Raw genomic sequence first — 24290 nt, forward strand, 5'->3', positions numbered from 1 at the left:
GAAGGTGACGACAGTCTTCCTCATTTCTCAAGCACATAAAACAACTATTCACCAAAGTACATCCCCTAACCTTCAATTTGTCTAGGGTCAAAATGCTTTCCCTACAGGCCTCTCATGCAAAGAAAGCCATCCTTAGGGGCGCAAAGTTAACTTCGTTAGATTAAGATGTTGGGAAATCTGGAAGAACTACACTTTGTATGACCCATCAGCTTGTAATAATAAGAGCTCACTGAAAACTCACCATTTTGCACCCCTTCCATAGCACCTGATCCGGATAACTACAGATTTGAAAATTAGATATGTTCTTCAACAGGTTTACATACTCCTTCACTTCCCAATCGTTCAAATTTCTACAAACATTAACGGACCAGATACATCTGTTATTATCCCTCATATAAGCCTCTTTCACCAACATATTTTTGGATTGTGCAATTGCATAGATTTTGGAAAAACGGACTTTAAGACACCCCCCTCCAACCACTGATCGTGCCAAAATCTAGTTTCGTTACCTCTCCCCACTTTCCAATTAAGGTTCTCCACAAAACCAAACCAGCCCATCTTGATTTTTCTCCACAGACCTACGCTGTGCCCTTTTCTATCCACCCTTCCCAAACCTATAAGTTCACAGGTCTGCCACTTAGCCAAAATCACCCTCGTACAATCCTCTCTCAAGAATCTCCACAACCTCTTGCCTTGTAAAGCTTTATTAAATTCAACCACCGATCAAATGCCCAAACCACCAGCGTAAGTAGGCTTCTTTATTTTGTCCCATTTGACAAGATGAAACTTTTTTCTATCCTCTCTATCGCCCCATAAGAAACGACATTGAATAGTTTCCAATTTTTGGCAACACTTACCGGAATGGTCAAGGATGAGAGATAATAGACGGGTAGATTTGCAAATGTGCTCTTTATAAGCGTGAGTGTACCCCGTTTAGGCAAGAAATTTCTTTTCCATCCCGCAAGTCTAGTCTCAAACATGTCAATTACCTGTTCCCAAGTTTTCTTCTCCTTGTACTTAGCATCAAGAGGTACCCCAAGATATTTAATGGGAAGATTTGTAACCTTACAGCCCATCACCTTAATAAGACCGCATTCATCACCTTTATGCCCTAATTTGACAAGTTCGGATTTATCAAGGCTGATATTGAGCCCTGAAACACCTTGAAAACAAAGAAGGATGCACTTCAAGTGGAGAAGAAATTGTTTTTCGGGACGACAAAACAGTAAAGTGTCATCCACGAAAAATAAATGAGAAATTTCCATCTCCTCATCACTCCTGCTAGTCACCACTCCTTTGAGAAGCTGACATTGTTTTGCCCGTTCAATCATACCATTTAACACTTTTCTGACAAGGATGAATAATAATGGTGACAATGGGTCTCCTTGCTTCAACCCCCAAGAATCTGTGAAAAACCTTGATGGCCCACCCTTAACCAAAATAGCAAACGATGTGGTCCTCATACAAGTCTTCATCCAACCCCTCCATTTATCTCTGAAACCCATTCTACACAGCAAGTAATCCATAAAGTTCCAGCAAACATGGTCATACACCTTCTCCATGTCCAGTTTACAAATTAAACCTTCTTTGCTATTCATGATCAAAACGTCAACAATCTCATTAGCGACAAGAATAGCATCTTGAATTTGCTTACCAGCAACAAAAGTGTGTTGGCACTCCCCAATGATTTCCTCCAAAACTTTGGATAGTTTGTTCGCTAACACCTTCGCATTTGGTTTTCAACAATAGTATATGCACATACCATTTTATGAAATGACTGAAAGCAATAGGAACATATTACTTTTGGTTTTCAACAGATAAATTCATGTTAATCTAGTATAGCAATCAATAAAAGTAATAAACCATTTATGAACAGATAAAGATGTATTCTGAGTAGATCCCCAAACATTAAAATGAATTGTCATAAAATGGGTAGGACTTCTATGATTACTCACATGATATGAACTCCTTTTATGTTAGTTAATTCACATGCATAACAAAATAAGGAATTTATAAAAATTCTTTTAAATAATGTGTGATATAATTTTTCTAGAGTAAAGAAAGAAAGATCTAATTGTTGGTGCAACTGTAGGATTTCTTTATTGACATTCGTATATCTGAAGGTAGCTTGATTCCCAATGACGTTTCCATTTCTATTCAAAACATATAAGTCGTCCTACAGTCTACCAGTACCAATCGTATTTTCTGTTTGAAGATCTTGAAACACATAATAGTTATAAAAAAAATTAATTTTGCAGTTAAGATCTCTAGTAAAGACACTAATGGATAAACGACTGTCATAAAAACTAGGCACATGAAGGAGTAAAGTCAGTAGAATGGTCGGAATACAATTAATGAAATCTATTGTAGATACAAGAGTGTATAATCCATCGGTGACATCGACATTTTCCCATTGGGTACACGGAAAATAGGTCAGAAAATCTTTAGAAGAGTCTGTCATATGTCTGCTACTTCTAGAGTCTATAATCTAAATATCATAATTGGAAATAGTAGGGAGATAAGTAGTACCAGAGTTTACCATTTTTGATGTATCGATAGAGAAAGAACGATACCCAGCTACTAATCTCAACGAGACAGAAAAAATCTAAAGGGTGCCAAAAAATGCTCCAACACCAATGGAGACCAAAAATCATTGCGAGATTGGAGGAAATCACCGGAGACAAGTCTGGAGCCAGAGATAGAGGCAGGCGTGCGCCGCAGGAGACCAAATTGCAACCGGATTTTGAGCAAAAAACGAACAGACCCACTGGTACTCGGCCAGACGCGGTTGCACGGCTGAAAAAAGACATGGATTGTGCGCGGTTACGTGAAGAGGATCTGGTGGTGCGAGGGATCACGCAGTTGAAGCTAAGCGGCTTGTTCCGCACGCAAAATGCAGTGCGCGAAATCAGAAGGCTATGTTGAGCTTTTGGTGCGCGAAATGAGGTCGAAGAAACGCCAAGATTTGTAGCATTAGCCGGCGGAACAGATGACTTTGCGAACCAAATGGCCGTGTGCGAAGGTGCAGTGCAAATCGGCCGTGCGCGAACGTAAAACCGAGAAGAGCAGGTCGGGTGCGGCCAGAAAAGAGAAACACCGCGAACAGAGGCTGTGCATGAGGAAGCTGCACGAACAGCTCGGTGCGGCCAGGGCAGATGGATCGGGTAGGGTGGAGTAGGTTACTTAATTGGGTGGTTGGCCGACGGTGAAGTGAAGACTCCGTTGGGTGGTGAGAAGATTCTAGAATTTGAAAAAAACCTTGAAGTAAAACCCTAAAAATATCCTTATTTTAACTCTGAGACCATGTAGAAATTTAAGAAAAAATATTTATTTTATTTTCACTATATTTTTTATGTTACAAATGACATATATGTATAAAAATTCCTAAGTATAAAAAAGGAAATTTCCTATATAATAGAGATTATAAATAATTAAAATAAATTAATAGTAAGAACTATATATGAAAAATATCACAATTATTTAGATAATAAAATATTCATGTTAACAATATATTTTGCCACCTATCTCCTTTTGCTCTGTACGCCTCTGGGTTCTTCTTTTTTTTTATTTTCTTTTTCCTTTTAATTATTTGTATATACATATATATATTTTATTTACATATATACATACATTATTATCATTATTCTATTATTACCTGCTGGGTATTACATTTTTGTTTCCAAGTAGTAGCTTCTATTTGTAATCGGTGGGCCAGGTCAATTTTCAGAGTATTTCTCTTATCTTTGTCAGCAGGAGACATACTGTTGTTTTCCTCCATTATGTCAAGTTTATCAATTTCCTCTATGATACCAGAGATGCCTTCCTTCTCTTGTCTTCCATTGACCTTTCCCAGTTTTTAATTTCAGTTTTGAGTTTTTTGAGATTGTGAACAATTCTGTAGCTTGCTATGCCCCTAACATGTGTGTTATTCTAAGTATCTGCAACGAGGGCTTTGAAACTGTCAAGCTTGATCCATTTGTTGTCCAGACGGAAAGGAATCAGACCCCATTGTATTCCACCTGAAGCCAACATGATGGGAAAGTGATTCGAAGTGAATCTGGGCATAAGTTTCTATATAATTCTCGGTAATGTCATCTAAAGGTCGGAGGGGTGAGGCACCTGTCAATCCTTGAGAAAGATGGCTGATTGCGTTGATTGCTCCAAGTCCATCTCCCTCCCTTTAGTGGAAGATCAATAAGGTCGAGATTGTTGATTAGAGAATGAAAGTCTTCAATGCCAGAATCAGAATAGCAGTTGCCCCAACCTTTCCGACCTTTTCAATACCATATTAAAGTCTCTTCCGATAATATCTTTGTTCCCCCAAGAGCTCTTAATGTGCTCAAGCTCCACAGCCAACAAATTGCGTTCAGGGGCATTGCCTCTGCAGTATACACCAGAGAAGTACCAGGGATATCCATTAGTTAAATTAGAGAAAAGAGAAGAAAAAGTGACCTCACCTGGGGTAACATTATGGTAGAGGACTTGGTCTTTTCTCCACATGATTAGGATGCCACCAGTAGATCCCTTGGCTGGCGAAGAATTCCAGCCAATGTCATTCATACTCCATAGACTTTTTATGAACATTTCATTAACTGTGCTCATCTTTGTTTCTTGAAGACATATGATGGACGGTTTCCATATGTTGAGATAGCCTCTGATGACAACTCTTTTTCATTTGTCATTTAAAATCCTGACATTTCAGGAGAGTATTTTATCTATCATCAAGATGAAGTTGAATCCCCTCCGCTTCCCTTATTCTTTTTGTTTCGCTCATCGTAATTGATGGAGTACTGTAATCTTTTCAGTTCTTTTGAGCCCATTTCTTTCTGTTTTTTTCTACCCAATTCTGTTAGCAATTTGCTCTTGTTCTTTTGGGCTTGGAGAGGTATTTGTGGAGATAAGTACTTTAAGAAGAACTTGAGCCTTATCCCTTTGGCTACTTTATGGATTCAAGTTATACAAATTTTATAGATTCAAAGTATCAATAAGTTCCCTTAAATTCTTAACAAGATTAAGAGGATGACAAGGATGACCCTTGAGAAATGTTTGAAACCACAAGTCTCTAACTCTACTCTAAAGCGAGAAATGCCTTTGAAATTCCTTATATTCCTCTTATTTTAATTAACCCACAAGGTAGCCTAGGGGATAAGAGATAGTTTCTTCTTACATTTATCACCTTGATTGCCTTGCAAGCCCAAATTTCTTCAGCAACAGAACCCATTATTATCTACTTCGGACCAAGAAACTCCGAGGTGGTGGACCATAACGAAAAGGCAAAAGGACACCATAAGATAAGTTAGTGCCAAGATTATTTCTGATTTTTGTTAAGAATCATTTATTGGCATATATTTTTTTTAAAAATAAAAGTATGGTGTATATCATTAATTATAAGCACCAAAGAGGTGTCTACCCATTTCCAAAATATTCATTGGCATATTGTTCAGGAAGAAAATTTTATTTCAAATTCGATATTTGGTTATTGAGGTCATGGCCTTATTTGGTAGCATCATTACATCTTAAGGAGTACTGTATTATACTGTTTTGACTGATTTAAAGAGCTGTGGAGTTCTTAAAACCCATATTTTTGAAGGAAAAAAGTAAGATACTATAAACTAAACTACATGCCAAGACCAGGCTGCCCGTTTATAAAAGATATTTTTAGCTCTGTCAATATATCTTTAGGTCTTCCAGAATCTCATCAGTAGACAGAGGATAAGCCTTTAATAAAGAGTAAAGAGTACGGAGCCAACTGTCTCATACTCTAGAAGTAAAAAGCAGATCCTGAAAAGCCTTACTTTTTTCTCATTCCAAATAATCCACAAAGTAGCAAAGGGAATAAGAGAATAGCTTCCTTTTTCTCTTATCACCTTGGACTTACCAAGCCCATAACTCATCCAAAATGGACCCAACCTTAACACAACTCTGGTTGAGAAAATGAAAAATGTAAACTGAAGGTGATAAAAGGAAGGGGACCATAACAAAAAATAATTTAGAGTCTGAACTGCTCTCTTAAATGAATGGTTATTCACTAGGATCTTCCCCTGTTCTGTAGTTTGTCAATGGAAAGAGTACGCCCTCTATAGCTTCATATAAAACAAAAAATTAAATTCTAGGAGAAGCATTAATCTTCTAAATTTGTTTCCAGGGAAAACACAGTTCAACATGAGGGTGTGCAATGTGCACATAAAAGACTTCACATTTGAAATACTGCCCAGCTTCCATATTGGTTCATCCTGCACAATGGGACTTGACGAGGAGGAAGAGAGATGATGCAAGAGCTTAACATATCGAATTATCTAAGTTTCTTAGAGGAAAACATTTCAAACAACCTGGCCATTGGCCCAATACTCATTCACCATAGCCTCCTTCATTCTTGCTAGAGAAGAAACAACAGGGAATTGCAAATGTAGAGGACCACCTTTGCCCCACTCATCCTCCAAGAAACCTCACCCTTTGACCCAGGGCTACCTTTGACCTAAAGCACGCACAAAGCTCATTCCGGCTGATATTGATTCTTTTATGCAAGCTATCGCGTAGGCCTGTCTAGAAACAAAGGAGGATGCATCTAAAGGGAAATGTCAAGATCAAGCATGCTAGACAATAGAATATCATTAGCAGGAAGAAGGTGTTACTTGCATGGTCTCCTTTCCAATCTCCACTTCAAATCCTAAATTGACGTGCAATCCTTTGCTCTGCAATTAGTCTACCCCATAATCATGAAAAGGAAAAGAGAGAGGGGAAGTTCCCTTGCCTCAAGCCCCGAGGCCCAAAAGAAACCTGATGCACCCTTGTTGACAAGAACCATAGAGATAGTGGAAGAGATGCAACAATTAATCCATGAAAACTAACTCTCCCCAAAATCCAATCTCTACACAAACTCTCAAGGTGATGGGGTAAGATAGGAGTTGAAAAGTTTATGGAGATGTGGCATTTTTGCCTGGCATTTCACTTCCCCCCACTTGACAAGGTGTATCCCTTGCTGCCCTCAAGATTTCCCTACAAAAACCTGCTTTGGATCGATTCCAATTGTTTTGCAACATAAACTGAGATGGTGATCACGGACATGTAATAGATGGGGAGGTTTAAAAGTATGCTTTTAATGATGGTCAACCTTCTCCCTTTTGAGAAAAATCTACTCTTCCAATTGGATAGCCTTTATTCCACAAGTTTGATCACCGGATCCCATCCATTTCTGTCTTTGAATTTAACTCCCAGCAGAAAACCAAAATAGTTAATTGGGAGCTGCTTCTCAATGCAGCCTAAAGCGTTAGCCAGGTGACTACTGTTGCTACCAGTCTCAATGCCCATAATTTCAGATTTGTCAAGGTTAATTTTGAATCCAAAAACAACCTGGAAGTAGAGAAGAACACATCTCAAATTGAGAAGTGTTTCGACATTTGGTTTATAAAAGATCAATGAGTCATCAGCAAAGAAAAGATATGTGACTTTAATGTTGTCCCTGTTATTGCCCATGATAATATCTTCCACAAATTTCAAATCTCTAGCCCTTTTTAGGAGCTTGTTTAAGGCCTCCATGACAATTATAAATAATAATGGGGAGAGCAGGTCGCCTTGTCTAAGACCCCTAGAAGTATGGAAAAAAGAAGAGGGTCCACCGTTCACCATGACAGCAAAGCTGGTTGTGGAAATATACGTATTGATCCATTTTCTCTATTTCATCCTGAAACCAAGCTTACCAAGCATATAGTTAGTGAATTTCCAGTAGACATGATCAAATGTTTTCTCCATATCTAATTTGCATAGCACCCCAGGTCTTTTATTAAATACTAGCTCGTCGATCATTTCATTGGCAGGAATGAAAGCTTCAGAGATTTGCCTACCATTCATGAAAGCATGCTGAGACTCACCGATGACCTGATGTAGTACTTTTGACAATCTTCTGGTCAGAACCTTATAAATGAGTTTATACAGATTGCTCACGATACTGTTCGGTGGAACTCGCTAATGTTTTTCACCCCCCTCTTTTTGTGGAATGAGAGCAATAAAAGTGGTGTTCAAAGACTTGACAAACATACCAGAGTTGTGAATTCCCGAAACATATAAATGATATCGTCCTTAATTAGGGTCCAAAACACCTGCAAAAACTTAAAGTTAAAGCCGTTGAGTCCAGGGGCCTTGTCACTGCAGCAATCCCGGAGCCCAACAAAGATCTCTTTTTCAGTGAAGAGGGCTTCCATATGACAACTACTGTCTGCCTCAAGCACCCTAAAATGAAGATTATCAAGTCTTTATCGCAGAAAAAACTCTTCCTTGTACAGCTTTTGATAGAATTCTTTTGCGCTCTCCCTCATATCCGAATTACTAGTGATACAATTACCATCAACCATGAGATCCTAAACATAATTATTCCTCCTCTGCTGATTGGTAAGACAATGAACAAACTTGGTGTTTTTATCCCCTTCTTTAAGCCACTTTTCTCTCGCCTTATGCTTCCAAGAAACCGCTTTAAGGTGAAGCCTGTTTGCCAAATCAATCTTCAAGGTATTTCTTCTCTTCCTCTCGTCCACAGTGAGGCCCATCACCCCCTCACGGTTGTCAAGATCAGAGAGCTCCGGGAAGATATCATTAGTGATCTGCTCCTCCTTAAGCCCAACCTCTTTGGACCATCTTTTACTTTCGGCTTTACGCATCTCGAATTTGACAACGATTCTGAAGCTGGTTGTGCCCTCCACCTTGATACTAGTCCACACATTTTGAACAAACTTCTTGAAACTATTAGTTTTCACTCATTTATTATCAAACCAGAAGGGGACAGGGGCCCATTTGATACCATCAGAGACCGAAAAAATTGAAAAATTATTGGATATTGGTCGGGATAGTACCTTTTGAATCAGGCCCAGGCAATTAAGGAGAATGTCATGGGCCACCAGAAAAAGGTCAATTCTGGAAAAGGACAGATTGTCTCTGTAATTACTCCACGTCCAGGTACCCCCTTTGAGAGGTTAATCCATCAGGTTTAGCTTATCAATCTTATCTCTAAACTCCTAAGCGCACACAGAGGGAAAGTTATCGCCAGACATTTCACTTCGCCACAGAATCATGTTGAAGTCACCACCAACCACACCCTGGTTCCCCCACTTGTTCTGATATGGAGCCAATTCTTTATCCATTCTACAAATAAATTAGGGGGCTACTTTGAAATAATTTTTGTTTTTCTAATGGTTTTCTGTTTCTACTATTTCAGAAGGTCTTAAAAGATGTCTTATCCTCCTCTTTATATTGTTCTCTTCTACAATCTTTAATAATTTCTTCTTTTATCCAAGAAAAGAAAAAGAACAAGCCCTCAGGACACATGATCTTATGCTTTTGCCATCCACCTTAAATATAAGGATCCATGTTTCTCTTCATCATAGAGTCAACAATTTCATTAGTAATAATTGCTGCATCAAGAATTTCGCATCCTCCCACAAATACATGATAGTAATTCCCAACCACACTACCCACCACTCATTCAAGTTCTTTAAGCCAAATATGTGAAGCTCGGCACAAGTTGCTGTTATTATTTATAAATAGCATGGTTTTTGGAGAATTCGAAAAGAACTGAGTAAAAATCAAGTCCCTTCTCTTCCCTATTTGTTCTAGATAGCTGAATCATATTATTTTCCATGTATTGAAATGTTAACTATTTATTATCAATTTGTTATTCTCAACATTAGTACTATTATGTTGACAGGTACAGGATGCTTGTTTATCTTAAGTACTGCTTTTCAGGCCTTGCTTTCCCACCAGGTAAGATATACCTTCTTATTTGACCTGCTGAAAACATCTTTCTTTTCAGTTAAACTTGTCCGAGAAATATCTACATGGGTCTTGGTTAGGACAAATTCCAAAAAACATACTAGAATCATGGTTTTTTTGTTTAAGAAAGTAGACCTTTTTTAGCTGTTTGTGTTGCTTTCTTTAATACTATTGGTGATTATGATAATTGCTGCATTTTGCTTCACTTAAGCTCTTGTTGGATGTGCAATTTGGCCTGCCAATGCACATTGCCCAATTACCTCTTGGGCTAGAACTTCTGGTTGCCCCAGGGTATTCAGTGTGCCCAACAAGTCTCCAACTCTGACATATTCTTCTTTCTTGATGCATTGGGAGCACCCACCTTACCACATGAACCAATCCTCTGGAACTCTGTTGCTGTTTCATTAGCATAGTTAAGATGACAATGTAGACAAGTGGTATCATGTCACTTTATTTGTAGGTCTCAACATGTTCCTGATACATTGAGGAGGGTTCAACTTGCTACATGAGCCAACCTTCTAGAACTCTGTCTCTCTTTTATTACAACAGTTCTGATGACACTGTAGAGAAATGGTCTCAAGTTCGCTTCTTTTGATAGTGAGGTCACATCTTTCAAAAATTTTCTGATTATAGAAGTACTTTTAGGTTTTCTACTTGTTCCTAAAAACTTTTGTTGGATGGTATCTTTGCTCTTTTGCCAGTTTCTGTGTTAAGTTTAAAATAATGTTTTTTTAAAAAAATAAGTTCGAAATAATGTTGATTCATGATATGTTTCAACAGTTAAAAATTCCTTCTATCTCTTTGAAAATGCAATGGCAATGAAGTTTAACTATAGGTACTGATGACAAAGTTTAAAATATGAACCAGTTTCTTTATGCAAAACATTTGAAGCTAAATCCCTTGTACAGTGTTGTTTCCAATGTGCTGGAAGGGAACAACATAACATCCGGGATAATTGAAGAACTACATTTGTCTATGCAGGACAAGGGACTCTTCCTCCCACACGCTTGCCATCCCTTAGAACTGAACTTCTGCAATTCCTATTAGAGGATTCTGATGCCCGCAATTCACAAGCTGCTTCGGATTTAGTCTTTGGAGGAGCATGCTTGAACCTGTACCATCTCTTAAAGCTAGATACTGAAGCTACATTAGATGTTCTGAGGTGTGCATTTGTGGAAGATGAAACCCCAAAAGCTGACTTCTCCTTTTCTGAGTCGGCTTATGTGAATTCAGATGGTAAGGGAGAAAACAAGTTGATGGCTGAAAGTCAGAATATTTTGGTGCAGAAGACGATTGATTCTCTGGTTCATATTGTTGATGGAGATGTCTCTAAAAAAGTTGGATCTACTAGCATTGAAGACGCTGGATCAGCAGAAGCATGGCCTTCAAAGAAAGACCTTGGTCACCTATTTGAGTTCATTGCATATTATGTTGCTTGTTGTAGAAGTAATATCTCCAAAAGGGTATTCACTCAGATTTTAGAGTACCTGACATCTGAAAATAATTTTCCCTCAAGTGCTTCTTCCAAAAAGAGAGAGAACCAGTTATTAGCCCTTCTGAAAGTACTGCCAGAGTTTGATTGGGATGGATCTTATGTGTTACATCTTTGTGAGAAGGCACACTTTTACCAGGTATCTTTCAACTTTCACTCTTTAATGATCTCTTGCTTCTAGAGAGTATTGCCATTAGTTTAGGATTTTTAAATTCGTTCAATGTTTTTTTTTTGAAATAAAAAGGTTTATTACAAATAAATTGGTTCAATGTTATTATAAAATCTTCTCTGATTTCAGGTTTGTGGCTTTATTTACACCATGAGACATCAGAATCTTTCTGCTTTGGATAGCTATATGAGAGATGTAGATGAACCTATTCATGCCTTCTCTTTTATCCACGAAATATTGCAACAGCTGAGTGGCAATGAACTTGCTGCTTTTCGATCCGCAGTTATATCTCGAATTTCACAACTTGTTGACTTAAACAGGTAGTGCATTCAGTTAAGTTTTCTGGCCTTGTAATGAATATTGTGTAAGATTTTATGGCGTTGAGATTGTTTTTTTGAATCTCATGCTTTTCACTTTTTTGATCTTTTGCAGAGAATGCGCATTCTTCCTAGTCATCGACTGTTTTAATGATGAAAGTTCGGATATTCTATCTGGACTTAATTCTCATCCAAAAAGCCTTTTCCTTTATCTGAAGACCATTATTGAGGTTCACTTATCTGGAACCCTCGACTTCTCTAAATTAAGAAAAGATGACGATGTGAATGTGGATGATTCTTATAGAAGAAGGGTAAAGGATTCATCCAAAAGACTCAAGGCATACTTGGAAAGGATATCTGACTTCCCTAAATTCATGCGTAATAATCCTGTGAATGTGACTGATGATATGATTGAACTTTATTTAGAGGTGAGCCCTTGAATAATGCAGCAAATGGTTGATGGTTTCGTCCTACTACCTCTGACTACCTAATTTTGTTTTTTGTGTGACTTGTGTATTTAAAATGGTTACCCAAATCATAGTGTGAAGAAGCACCTTCTTGCCTTATGGATGCATTTTCTGCTCTAATTACTTTCTAGTTCACCTTCACAGCTACTATGCCAGTTTGAACGAGATTCAGTTCTCAAATTCTTGGAAACTTTTGATAGCTACCGGGTGGAACACTGTCTACGCTTGTGCCAGGAATATGGAATTGTTGATGCAGCTGCATTTTTATTAGAAAGGGTTGGTGATGTTGGGAGTGCTCTTGTACTTACACTTTCTGGTCTTGATGACAAATTTATGGAGCTTGATGCTGCTGTTTTAAGTTTGGTTTCAAACTCAAGTTTGAGTGAATCTGCCACCATGACGCATCTCCCCACAGTTTTAAACTTTAAGGAGGTAAACTTCAAGATCAGAAAGCTTGGTTAAGATCATCATCATTCCCTCCCTCCCCCCCCCCCACCTGGGCTATTTTATGTTACCTATGATCTTTCTTTGCAGGTGAATGACATATTTGATGTGTTGCATGCTTCTATTGGATTATGTAAGCGGAATACCCCTCGCTTGAATCCTGAGGAGTCAGAGACTCTTTGGTTTCACTTACTTGACACGTAAAGCCCTATATCTGTCTTTATTTGCTTTCTTGCATATGTCAATCATTCTAATTTCCATTATTGCATAATCTGACTGTATAATTTTTGTTTTGTTTTTAGTCACAGTGTGATTGTTTATGATAGGTTTTCTTTTTCAATGTGGTAGCAGCTTTTACTAAGAAAAAAGGCATTCTTGTGATTTATGATAAAGAGCATCTAATTTGAGACAAATAAAATGGTGGTGGAGCAAGGCAGTTTGAAATAAATAATAAGATTGCATTTAACAGAAATAATATATACTTTTCATTTTCTATTCACGTGTATTGAATGTAAATAAGTAAATATGTAAGTGGACAGGTGTATATTATATGCATATATATTGTCACCCTCTACATAGTCTTAGTGGATAAGGAAGAGACCTTACTCACTTGATGACAGTTGTACGAGGGCAGATAGACTTTCTTCAGGATTATTATTATTATTATCTGCAGTATGTGCATATATATTGCAAATGATATAAAAAAAAAAAAGAACATGTGCGGTAGTTGAAAATGAAAAACAATTTTTAGAAAATGAAAAATATAATGTAGCTTGACTTTGAAATAATAAAGTAAAACTTCCAGCTACTTTTTAAGTATAGTTATCATACACATATGCACGAATAATTTATTTTAATTTATGCATATATATATATATGTAGAAATTTGGGAAAAAATATTTAATTTATTTCCACTATATGTTTTGGTATTACAGACGACACATATATATACAAGATTCATATGTACAAATAAGAAAATTACTCTTATAGTAGGGATAGTACATAATTAAAAGTAAGAATTATATAGGAAAAATATCACAATTATTTAGGCAACAAAATATTCATGTCAACACTTCTCCTCATGTTGGTGCAAAGATATCACACATGCCTAACTTGCATATCAGGTTCTAAAGAATTTTGTTGCAAAGTTCTTTAGTGAAAATATTACCCATCTGATTGATAGAAGACATATGATATAAGTATAAGGAGTCATCAACTACTTTCTCTTCTATGAAGTGACGATCAATTTTAATGTGTTTCGTCCGATCATGTTGAATTGGATTTTGGGCAATATTAATGACTATTTTATTGTCATAAAACAACAATAGACTTTTTTTTTTAAATAGTTTTAATTCTTTCATTAGTTTTTGCAATCATAATAATTCACATACCCCTTGAGTCATTACTTTATATTCTACTTAAGTATTAGAACGGGCAACTATACTATGCTTCTTATTTTTCTATATAACCAAGTTGTCTCCAATGAGTATGCAGTAACCAGTAGTTGACCTTCTGTCATCTGGAGATCTAACCCAATCAGTATCTGTAAATGTTTCTATTTTAAGATGGTTATTTCTAAATAAGAGTAAAGTTTTTACTGGTGCAAATTTCAGATATCGTAATTTTCGAAAGAAATGTAAATGAGTCTCGCGAGGATCATGCATATATTGACTCACCAGACTAACTGCATAAAGTATGTCTGATCTAGTATGTGAGAGATAATTGAGTCTTTCAACCAATCTCTGATATCTTCCCATGTCAACTGATGTACCACTACCAACTTGTTTGTGATTACTTTCAATAAAAGATTTTGTTGACTTGCGATCCATCATACCAATCTCTTCAAACAAATTTAAAATATATTTTTTTTAAAAATGAAGATTTCTTTATTAGATCTGTCAGTCACAATTCCTAAGAAGTACTGTAATCTTTTTAAATCCTTGATTTTAAATTCTCGAGCAAGAAATCCCTTTAGTCTAACCGTCTCTTTTGTATCATCTCTAGTTATCACAATATTATCTACATAAATAATGAGAAAAGTGATTCTATCCTCACAATGTTTGATGAATAGGGTATGATCGACATTGTTTTGCTGATATTCGGAAGAAATCATATATCTTCTGAACCTTTCAAATCATATTCTTGGAGATTGCTTTAATCCATACAATGCCTTCTTTAATTTGCAAACCTTCCCTTGTATTCTTTCATCTTCAAATTCATGTAAAATTTTTATGTATACCTCTTCCTTTAAGTCCCCATGAAGGAAGACATTTTTTACATCAAACTGGTGTAAGTCCCAATCAATAGCAGCACATGATAGTAATATTCTTATTGTGTTTTTTTTTGCCACAGGAATAAAGGTTTCTTGATAGTCAACTCCATAGGTTTAAGTAAACTTTTTAGCTACTAATCTAGCTTTATATCTTTTAATCGATTAATCTGTTTTGTGTTTTACAATAAAAACCTATTTGCAACCAGCCATACTCATTTCTTGTGGGGTTGAAATAAGCTCCCATGTTTCGTTTTTTATCAATACTTTCATTTCTTCAATCATCACTTCTTTCCATTTGGAATCTCTTAGCACTTCTCTCCAATTCTGTGGAATAAACACAGAGGAAACATATAAAGTAAAGGCTCTATAGGAGGGAGATAGAATGTCATAGAAAATAAAGTTAGACATAAAATGTTTAGTGCAAGTTCTGATTCCTTTTGTAAAAGCAATAGGTTTGTCAGATAATTCACAAGGAAAAAATAACTCACCAGTATTTTCAAGAACTGAGAAATTTTTTTGACCCGGGATAGACTATATAATGGTTTTTCCTGTCTTATCTCTCATTGAATAGCTCTTCAAATCCAGTTTATTTAGTCGTACAACATTTTCTTCTTGAGTAAGATTTTCTAACATAGAATTCTCCCCCTAAATATGACTATCAAGGGTTACCGAAATAGGCATCACCTCTTTCATTTCACTCTTCCCTTGAAGAGATATTGGGGTGGAGCTGAAGTATGGTTCAAATTCTCCAAAAGTAATATCTATAGTTATAAAGTATTTTTTAAATGGTTGATGATAACACTTGTATCTCTTTTGAGTACAAGAATATCTAACAAATACACACTTGAGAGCTGTAGATTCCAGTTTACTTACATTTCTAGTATGGACAAAGCAAATACATTCAAACACTTTAGGGGGAACAGTATAGGAATTTGTACCTTGCAAAACCTCCAGATGACTTCTAAAATCAAGAACCTGTAAAGACATTCTATTAATAAGGTAGACAGCTGAGAAAATTGAATATCTCCAATAAATTTTTGGTAGATTCATGATAAACATTAGTGGCCGAGTTATCTCAAATATGTGTCTGTTTTTTCTTTCATCAATCCCATTATGTTCATAGTATATGCACAACTTGTTTTGTGAATTATCCAATTAGACTACAAGTAAGTACGGAATCCATCATTCATATATTTTGTACTGTTGTCTGTTTTTAAAATCTTAACTTAAGTATCAAATTATGTACATATCATTTTATGGAATGACTGAAAACATGAGAACACATTATTTTTGCCTTTCAACAGATAAATTCATGTTAATCTAGTACAACAATTAATAAAATAACAAATCATTTATGATCAGATAAGGATGTTTTTTAAGTAGATCCCCAGACATTTGAGTGCATGGTCATAAAAAGGGTAGGACTTTATGATTAGTCACATGATATGAACTCCTTATATTTACTTAGCTCATATGCATCATAAAATAAGGAATCCATAAAAGTTCTTTTAAATAATGCGGAATATAATTTTTCTAAAGTAAAGAAAGAAGGATGTCCCAACTGTCGATGCAACTGTAGGATTTCTCTATAGACATCCGTATCTCCGCAAGCAGCTTGATTCCCAATTACGTTTCGACTTCTATTTAAGGCATATAAGTCATGCTGTAGTCTACCAGGATCAATCGTATTTCCTGTTTAAGATCTTAAAGGACACAATGATCAGGAAAAATTTTAATTTTACAGTTAAAATTTCTAATAAGAGCACTAATGGATAAGAGACTGTCAGAAAATTAGGCAAATGAAAGACTGAAAACAGTATAATAGTCAGAGTACAATTAATGGAATCTGTTCCAGATAAATGAGTGTATGATCTATATGCGACATGAACATTTTCTCGTTGAGTACATGGAAAATAGGTTAGGAAGTTTTAAAAGCGCCTATCATGTGTTTATTAGCTCTAGAGTTTATAATCCAAATATCATAATTGAAAATAGCAGGGAGAGAAGTAATACCTGAGTTTACTATTTTTGACGTACCAATAGTTGATGAAGGGTTATCCGAACTTGGAACAAACAATCTCCTTTTGTCATTATTTGAAAATAATTAGAAATAGAAAAAGAACAATACCCTGTTGCTAATCTCAATGAGATAGAAAGGTCCTTTTGATCAGTACCAAGAATGCCAAAAATACTACAAACCACAATCAGATCTGTTAGACAGCAAAAATGGCTCAAAAAATGGCTTAGATCGGCTTGGAAGTGGCTCAGCTCAACAACTCACTGTGTCTCCGGAAACATATGCTATTCACATGCCAAGGGAGGGCATATCGCACCATGTGCGGCTGGGAGGACAAAAATTGCACGCGGCCGCACGGATCCCTGAAAACAGATCGGGTTGGGTGGTGAAGTCGGATATGCGAAACTGTTCGTGCGCGAACTAGAGTGCCTTTTGCGAACAGAGCAAGTCGAAGCACGAAGCAGAGAGCTTGGCATCGTGCGACCACGTGGATCCCAAAAAAACAAATCGGGTCGGATTGGGTCGGGTGTGCACGAACCAGAGAAGGAAGTAGCACAAACAGCTATAAGTGGACATATTGGAATGCGAAGCAGAGGGTAGCGTACGAAGGGTCACGTGAACCGTTGTTGTTTGACGAAGCAAGCAAAGGGCTATGTGTGAAGGAGCAAACGAGTCGGGCATACGAACCAGATAAGTCGGGAACGTGAACCAAAGAGCTGTGTGCAAAATGCCGCTTGAACTGTTGCAGTTGGGCGGAGCAGACAGGTCGGGTAGCGCGGAGATAGTTGCTGGAGTAGGGCGGCCAGCTGCCTGGTGAGACTATCCCTCTAATGGCTGGTGAGAAGATTCTAAGGTTTAAAAAAAATCTTAAAAGTAGAACTCTAAAATACCCTTTGTTCTTATACTATGTAGAAATTTAGAAAAAAGTATTTACTTTATTTCCACTATATATTTTGGTGTTACAAGTAACACATACATACAAGACTCTTACGTACAAATAAAGAAATTACCCTTATAGTAGGGATACTAAATAATTAAAAATAAAAGCTATATAGGAAAAATATCACATTTATTTAGACAATAAAATATTCATGTCAACAATATGTCGGAATATGCATATATGCATTTATATAGATGTACGTGCTTATCTATATATAGGGAGATTAATAAAAATTATGTGAAATGAATTAAAAATAATCCTTTGGTAATTTTCTAGAGAAAATAAGTAGATCCTTTTTTAAAATAATATAAGGATATATTGCGGTATTTTTCAATGCTGTCCTAAGTCTCTCTTTTTGGTGGTAAGATATTTTATAAATATATAATTTTTATCTCTATCTAAATTTAGTACCTTGTAGCTCTTGTTTCACTCATTGTGATCTATAGTTTTAGAATTTCAGCGAACAAATAATGGATCATATATCTATAGAAACAATTGTCAACAACTTTTAGCTGTAATTTAAGTTGTGATGAAGTGGTGGTGGCACGCTAAATTCATTAGTTAGATGTAAAAATTAAATGAGTTTCATTTGTGTTTTAACCATAACACTACAAGAGTACAACATTTCAATGTACTAGCTAAAAAGTTATGGTCAATGCTAAATAAAACGTTGATATAGTTTAGGGAAGAAGACTGCTGTTTAGTGTTAAAAACGTTTCATTAAATAGAGAGTAAAGTGGAAGCTGCTAAAACAGTGTTTGACAAAAAATTTGAGATCAAAAAACTTGATAAGTTGAAGTATTTTCTAAGAATCGAAGTTGCCCGTCTAAAATTTAAGATTTTTATTTCTTAGAAGAAATACATCCATGACCTATTGAGACTCAGGCAAGTTAGCATGCAAACCACCCATGGCTCTTACTGATTTTAATTATAAATTAGGAATGACAGAAGAAGATACACCAGTAAACAAAAAAAATATATCGTAGATTAGTTGGAAGATTGATATACATATCCGACACGAGACCAAACATTGCTTACACTATGAGCTGTATAAGTCAATTCAAGCATAGTCCGAAAGAAGTTTACTTATAAGCAACCTATAAAATATTGTATTACCCAAAAAGGTCACTTGGAAAAGAAACTATGTTCAAAAAGAGTGGTAAACTGCTCCTAGGATCATATATTGATGGAGATTATGTAGGATTAGTTGTACAAGAATGGTCTACTACAGAATAGTGTACCTTCTTTTAAGCCAACCCTATCACCTGAAGAAGTAAAAAATAAAATATAGTCGCAAGATCAAATGCAGAATCAGAATGCTAAGCAATAACACCTGGTATATATGAACTATTATGGATAATAAGGATTTTGGAAGATGTTAGAATCACATGGGAAAACTTCATGCGCCTATACTGTGACAACAAGTCAGGCATAAACATTGTACAAAATTCGGTGTGACATGAAGAGACCAAACATATTGAGGTCAATAAATATTTTATAAAAAAAAAAAACTTGACAAATGGTCTAATATGTATCCTATACATGTCTACCAATTCTCAACTGGTGAATGTGTTGACTAAAGGATTAGGTAATGTAACGTTCGAAACTCTTATTAGAAGGATGGGTGATGGACAACATCTACTCCCCATTTGAGAAAAAGTGTTAAAAAAATAAAAAATTAGGTCAAAGGGTATAAGAGTGAATTAACTCCTATATAATTAAACTTAATTAATTGTCTATTACCTTTCCGTCCTAAAAAATCTATATATATATAAGATGTAATATTTAATAAAATATACACCAATCCGTTCTTTTTTGGTTCCGATGCCAAATGCTCTCTCTCTTGAGTTTAGGATCTTGTTATGGGTATTTGTTGATAAAACTCTTTGCTTTTTCGAGAGTTTTTCTCTTTTCTAATCATGGTTAATGTTAAGCATTAATTAAAGGAAACTCTTGAATCTCTTGAATAAAATAGAAAATAGTTCCTAGAAATTTTATTGTATATAAACCAGTGTGCAAGATCCTGAAGGCCAGTTAATTCTTAGTGCATAGAAGACCACCTTATTACATAGAGAACCACCCAAAGCAGTTAAGAAACTAATTACTCTTTATTTAAGTCCTTCTAGAACTAAATACTTGAAAGAAACAATTACTAAACCCCTAGAAACAGAATTGATTAGCTAATTCCGTGAATTTTTCTTTTCACACTGGTGAATGAGCTCAAATTGTCACGTAAGCAGACACAACACATGCCTCATTTTGCAAGCAGATGGCTAGACCTTGGAAGGGCAGGTGAAGTGGACAGCATGACCCGGGAGGCCAGGCATAATGCTGTGGTCAACCCTCACAAGCGCAAGTGAGGCTTGCAGCTAAACCTCATGAGCCAAGGCACTACGAGCTACAGGGTTCTGCAAGGCCAAGAGCTGGGAGCCGCCAAACCTCAGGATGGTGGGCTAGATGCATGACAAACCTGGGTGCTGCATGCAACCAGGCCAAGTTGGATATTGCCTTGCCACAATTAGTTTTTTATTGTTTATCTTTTTTTTCGGATATAATACTAATTAAAAAAATGTTAATCTTAGGGATATTAAAAAAAATGTTGATGTGGCAAAACTTCAATTCAGATGGCAAAGTTTTATGCTGACATCGTGCTTCCGTGGAAAATGACGAGTAGTGGAATTATTGATGTAACTGACAGCAGGTTGGGGGGGGAGCGGTTTCTAGACTTCATATTAACGTAATTTTTTTTTGTAAAAGGGACATCATTTGTGTCTTTTGAATACACTCAGTAATATGAGTTCCAAAAGCTAAAATAATTCTTGAACTTTTTTTACGTTCATATCACATCGAGGTACTACAGAAGAAAAAACTGCAAAACTGATATGATTTATCATAATTAATTAGTTAACATATTGGTTAACCATATTCTGAAATACAAAAAAAATATTTGACTTTTCAAATTATGTGAGCCTTCAAAACGATTCAACAAAAGATATAAACAAATTCACTATCTGTTTTGCGTCAATGAATACATGAAGTAATTCCGAATATAACAATAAAAGCAAGACGTATAGTTTAGATCAACTCATTATGTTGCTATTGAAATAAGATTCGCACCAGAAAAAGTACTTGGTATTCATTGGTTATTAGTGGCTTCCCGAAACCGTTCAAGTCAAAAAATAACTTCGGAATGAGACCCGAATTAGTGGATGTTGCCAAAATGAGTGGCAAGACCGTATGCGAAAAGGAAGAGAATTGAGGAATGACAAACAAATGGAATTTTTGCACATTTTTGTTAATCCATCAACAGAATCTATGCAAACATATAGATCCATATGAGTGGCAAGACCGTATGCAAAAAGGAAGAGAATCAAGGAATGACATAGACAAATAGAATTTTTGCACATTTTTTTTAATCCATCAACAGGATCTATGCAAACATATAGATCCATGGATTCATGCATTTTCTTCGGAAAAGAATCAATAGAAAAAGGAAGAAGGAAATCTTATGTAAATACCATGGAATAAGGTTTGAGAGGCGGGATGTTATGCATATTAAGATAGAACTGAATGGGGCTTGTCAAATTACCTATTAATAAATACATATATATTTAGGAAATTAAAATTAAATATTATTTTCTTGCACTAAACCCAATCTAAATTTCTGATCTGAATTTTGGAAGACAGAATATCAGAAGATATCAGCTAGATTTTCACTTACTTTTAATCTGGCAACTTGTTTTGTCACAATGCATTCAGAAGAAAATATTGCCCTAAGAAAATGCAAGGTTGCATTTGCTTACATGCTCCTAGTTTATTGCAGGTTCTCCAAGCCAATAATGGGTTCATATGCTGATCAAAGGAAATCAGAAAGAGAAAGCCATAATGGAATTCTTGATATGTCATTAGAATTACAAGAGGATGAAGGGGCATGCATAATTAAGTGGAGAATCTCAAATTCCTGTGGAGGTGTCCATATCTTGAGAAAGTTGTTCTCTCAATTCATTAAAGAGATTGTTGAGGAAATGATAGGATATGTCCGCCTTCCAAGTATAATGTCAAAACTGCTCTCAGATAATGGTAGCCAGGAGTTTGGTGATTTCAAACTTACAATATTGGGGATGTTAGGTACTTATGGTTTTGAAAGAAGAATACTGGTATGTATACATCACAAATAAACGTATCCTACTGTTTGGGTGTCTGCTTAATCTTCTATTCTCAAGGAATTCATGTTGTTATGATTTGAAGTTATATCTTTCAAATATTTATTCAAACTATCATGGTACTGCCCCATAAAGATCAGGAACCATGCACGTAAAACAAGAGTCCCAGGACACCTAAAAGGGTGATTGTATGTTTATATAAAACAAGCTAAAAAGATATGAGAAACATGTAATGTATTATTGGACAATTATTTCCTCTTAGCTAGATAAGAAAATAAGAAGCAATAAAGAAGCTGCATTTGCAGTAAGCCATGCTTTTTGTATGCCAAAAAATCTCATTTGTTGGAGGTCTGACAATGTCAAATATGGAGCTGCATTTGCACCAAGGCTTTTTCTTTTAAGTTCATAGATTACCAGGATTTCTAGTTGAGTTTTCGTTGCGATACCTGTATCTTCACTTCACTTCATTTTCTGAATATGTTTGCATGTAACCTGTTGTTCAAGATGGATATTTCTCATTTGTAGCTGGGAAAATAACATAGCTCCTTCACTCTTTTTGTCCCCATCTGAAAATCAGTAAGTTTGGATTGATATAAAACGATTACTTTGTTATTTTAGGACACTGCCAAATCTTTGATAGAGGCTGACACGTTTTACACAATGAGCTTGCTCAAGAAAGGGGCTTCTCATGGATATGCACCGCGCAATTTTCTATGTTGCATATGTAACTGCCTCCTCACAAAGAACTCTTCTAGTCTCCAAATTAGGGTTTTCAATTGTGGTCACGCAACCCATCTTCAATGTGAATTGCTAGAAAACGAGCCATCAAGTAGAGCCTCATCTGGATGTCCTGTTTGTATGCCGAAGAAGAATATGCAGAGGTCTAGAAATAAATCAGCTGCTATGGAGGACGGATTAGTAAGTAAAGTTTCATCGAGAGTCCAGCCCTCACAACGAGCTATGCTATACCAACATGAGAGTGATGTTCTGGAGAACTCATACAGGCTTCAGCAAGTATCACGGGTACATTGCTATCTTTGCTATTGTTATCTTTGCTATTGTTTGTATGCTTGTCCTCTATTCTTGTCTCTTACCAGAAAACAAAATACGATGAAAGCTAATCTTGGACTCTGCAGTTTGACATCTTATCAAATCTTCAGAAAGGTCATAAACTAGTGCAGTTAGAAAGCATGCCTCAATTGAGGCTTGCACCACCAGCTGTTTATCACGAGAAGGTAAAGAAAGAAACAGATCATTTCACAGGAGAAAGTAGCAGTGATTCTGCCAAAATAGATAAACCAACTAAAAACAGGCGATATGGGGAACTAAATATGAAGGGATCATCTCTTCGTCTCCCAAGATTTGGTATGTTCATAATTACTCTATTATGATATTATTGAGATGCGTGATTATAACACCTGATCCTTATTGCGAATTGTGTTCTCTGTAGGGAAGGAGAAGACAAGAGCAAGGTAGAGGAATTTTCATGTGGAGATAACAATACTGGTAGTGAAACTCCAGCAAGGCCGTTGTGAATTATGCTGGAGAATGATGGATAGTTGAAGCTGAGTTTTTGACCGTTCCATTTCTCTTAACTTTGTTTCAGCTAGCCAACATATAGATTTGGCTCTACTCAAATTTTTTTATTCACGCCAGCATTACCCAATTGTCTGCTAGTTGCTGAGCAATTTTTGAATATCAAACAGACCTCTTCAGAAGATAATCTTAATGTGGCCTATTTTCGCTCTTTTGCAGTTAGTTTCGCCACGGCACCAGCTGCTCTAACTGCTTGTCCTTTCTTTCCTAATGTCATTTCTGTATATGTATTGCTACTTCGTAAAATATTTGTAGTTAAGCTTTTTATACAAATGAGCAGGATGCTTTTGTAAGGTAGTTGCAAGTTGAGCGTGAATAAGAAAATGCATTACTTAATATGTGTAATTTGGCCGACGGCCTGACCCCGTTGGTAATAATGTAGTCTCTGGACTTGATTAACTTATTCCATACAAATTGAGCAGGATGCTTTTGTAAGGTAGTTGCGAGTTGAGAGTGAATAAGAAAATGCATTACTTAATATGAGTAATTTGGCCGATGGACTGACCCCGTTGGTAATAATGTAGAGTCTCTGGACTTGATTAACTTATTCCATACTGTAAAGAGTTTCTTCATTGTTTTTGTTTTCTGTACTGTTTCTTCATTGTTGTTTGAGGAACTATGTTGGTGTATGATTTATTGGCCTGATCCTGACTG

General features: G+C 36.1%; 1 protein-coding gene across 3 annotated transcripts in view; it reads left to right on the plus strand.

Annotated features, from left to right (window-relative positions):
- Window positions 1–24132, plus strand: part of SETH5 (transducin family protein / WD-40 repeat family protein) — a 41472-nt gene extending 17340 nt beyond the window's left edge. The window contains exons 10-19 of one of the 3 annotated variants that reach the window (XM_088219198.1): window positions 9695–9750; window positions 10741–11390; window positions 11550–11740; window positions 11853–12165; window positions 12349–12636; window positions 12739–12848; window positions 21701–22034; window positions 22659–23063; window positions 23177–23405; window positions 23491–24132. In XM_088219198.1, coding sequence (XP_088075324.1) covers window positions 9695–9750; window positions 10741–11390; window positions 11550–11740; window positions 11853–12165; window positions 12349–12636; window positions 12739–12848; window positions 21701–22034; window positions 22659–23063; window positions 23177–23405; window positions 23491–23516 — 2602 coding nt within the window. In that variant the 3' untranslated portion in view covers window positions 23517–24132. Of the gene's footprint in view, window positions 1–9694; window positions 9751–10740; window positions 11391–11549; window positions 11741–11852; window positions 12166–12348; window positions 12637–12738; window positions 12849–21690; window positions 22035–22658; window positions 23064–23176; window positions 23406–23490 lie in introns of those variants that run through there. The other 2 variants (XM_088219200.1, XM_088219199.1) reach the window with 2 other exon arrangements.
- The last annotated feature ends 158 nt before the right edge of the window (window positions 24133–24290 follow it).

The sequence above is a fragment of the Carica papaya genome, chromosome 5 (assembly GCF_054855325.1).
Source record: "Carica papaya isolate Zhongbai chromosome 5, ASM5485532v1, whole genome shotgun sequence".
In the NCBI taxonomy this organism is placed as follows: domain Eukaryota; kingdom Viridiplantae; phylum Streptophyta; class Magnoliopsida; order Brassicales; family Caricaceae; genus Carica; species Carica papaya.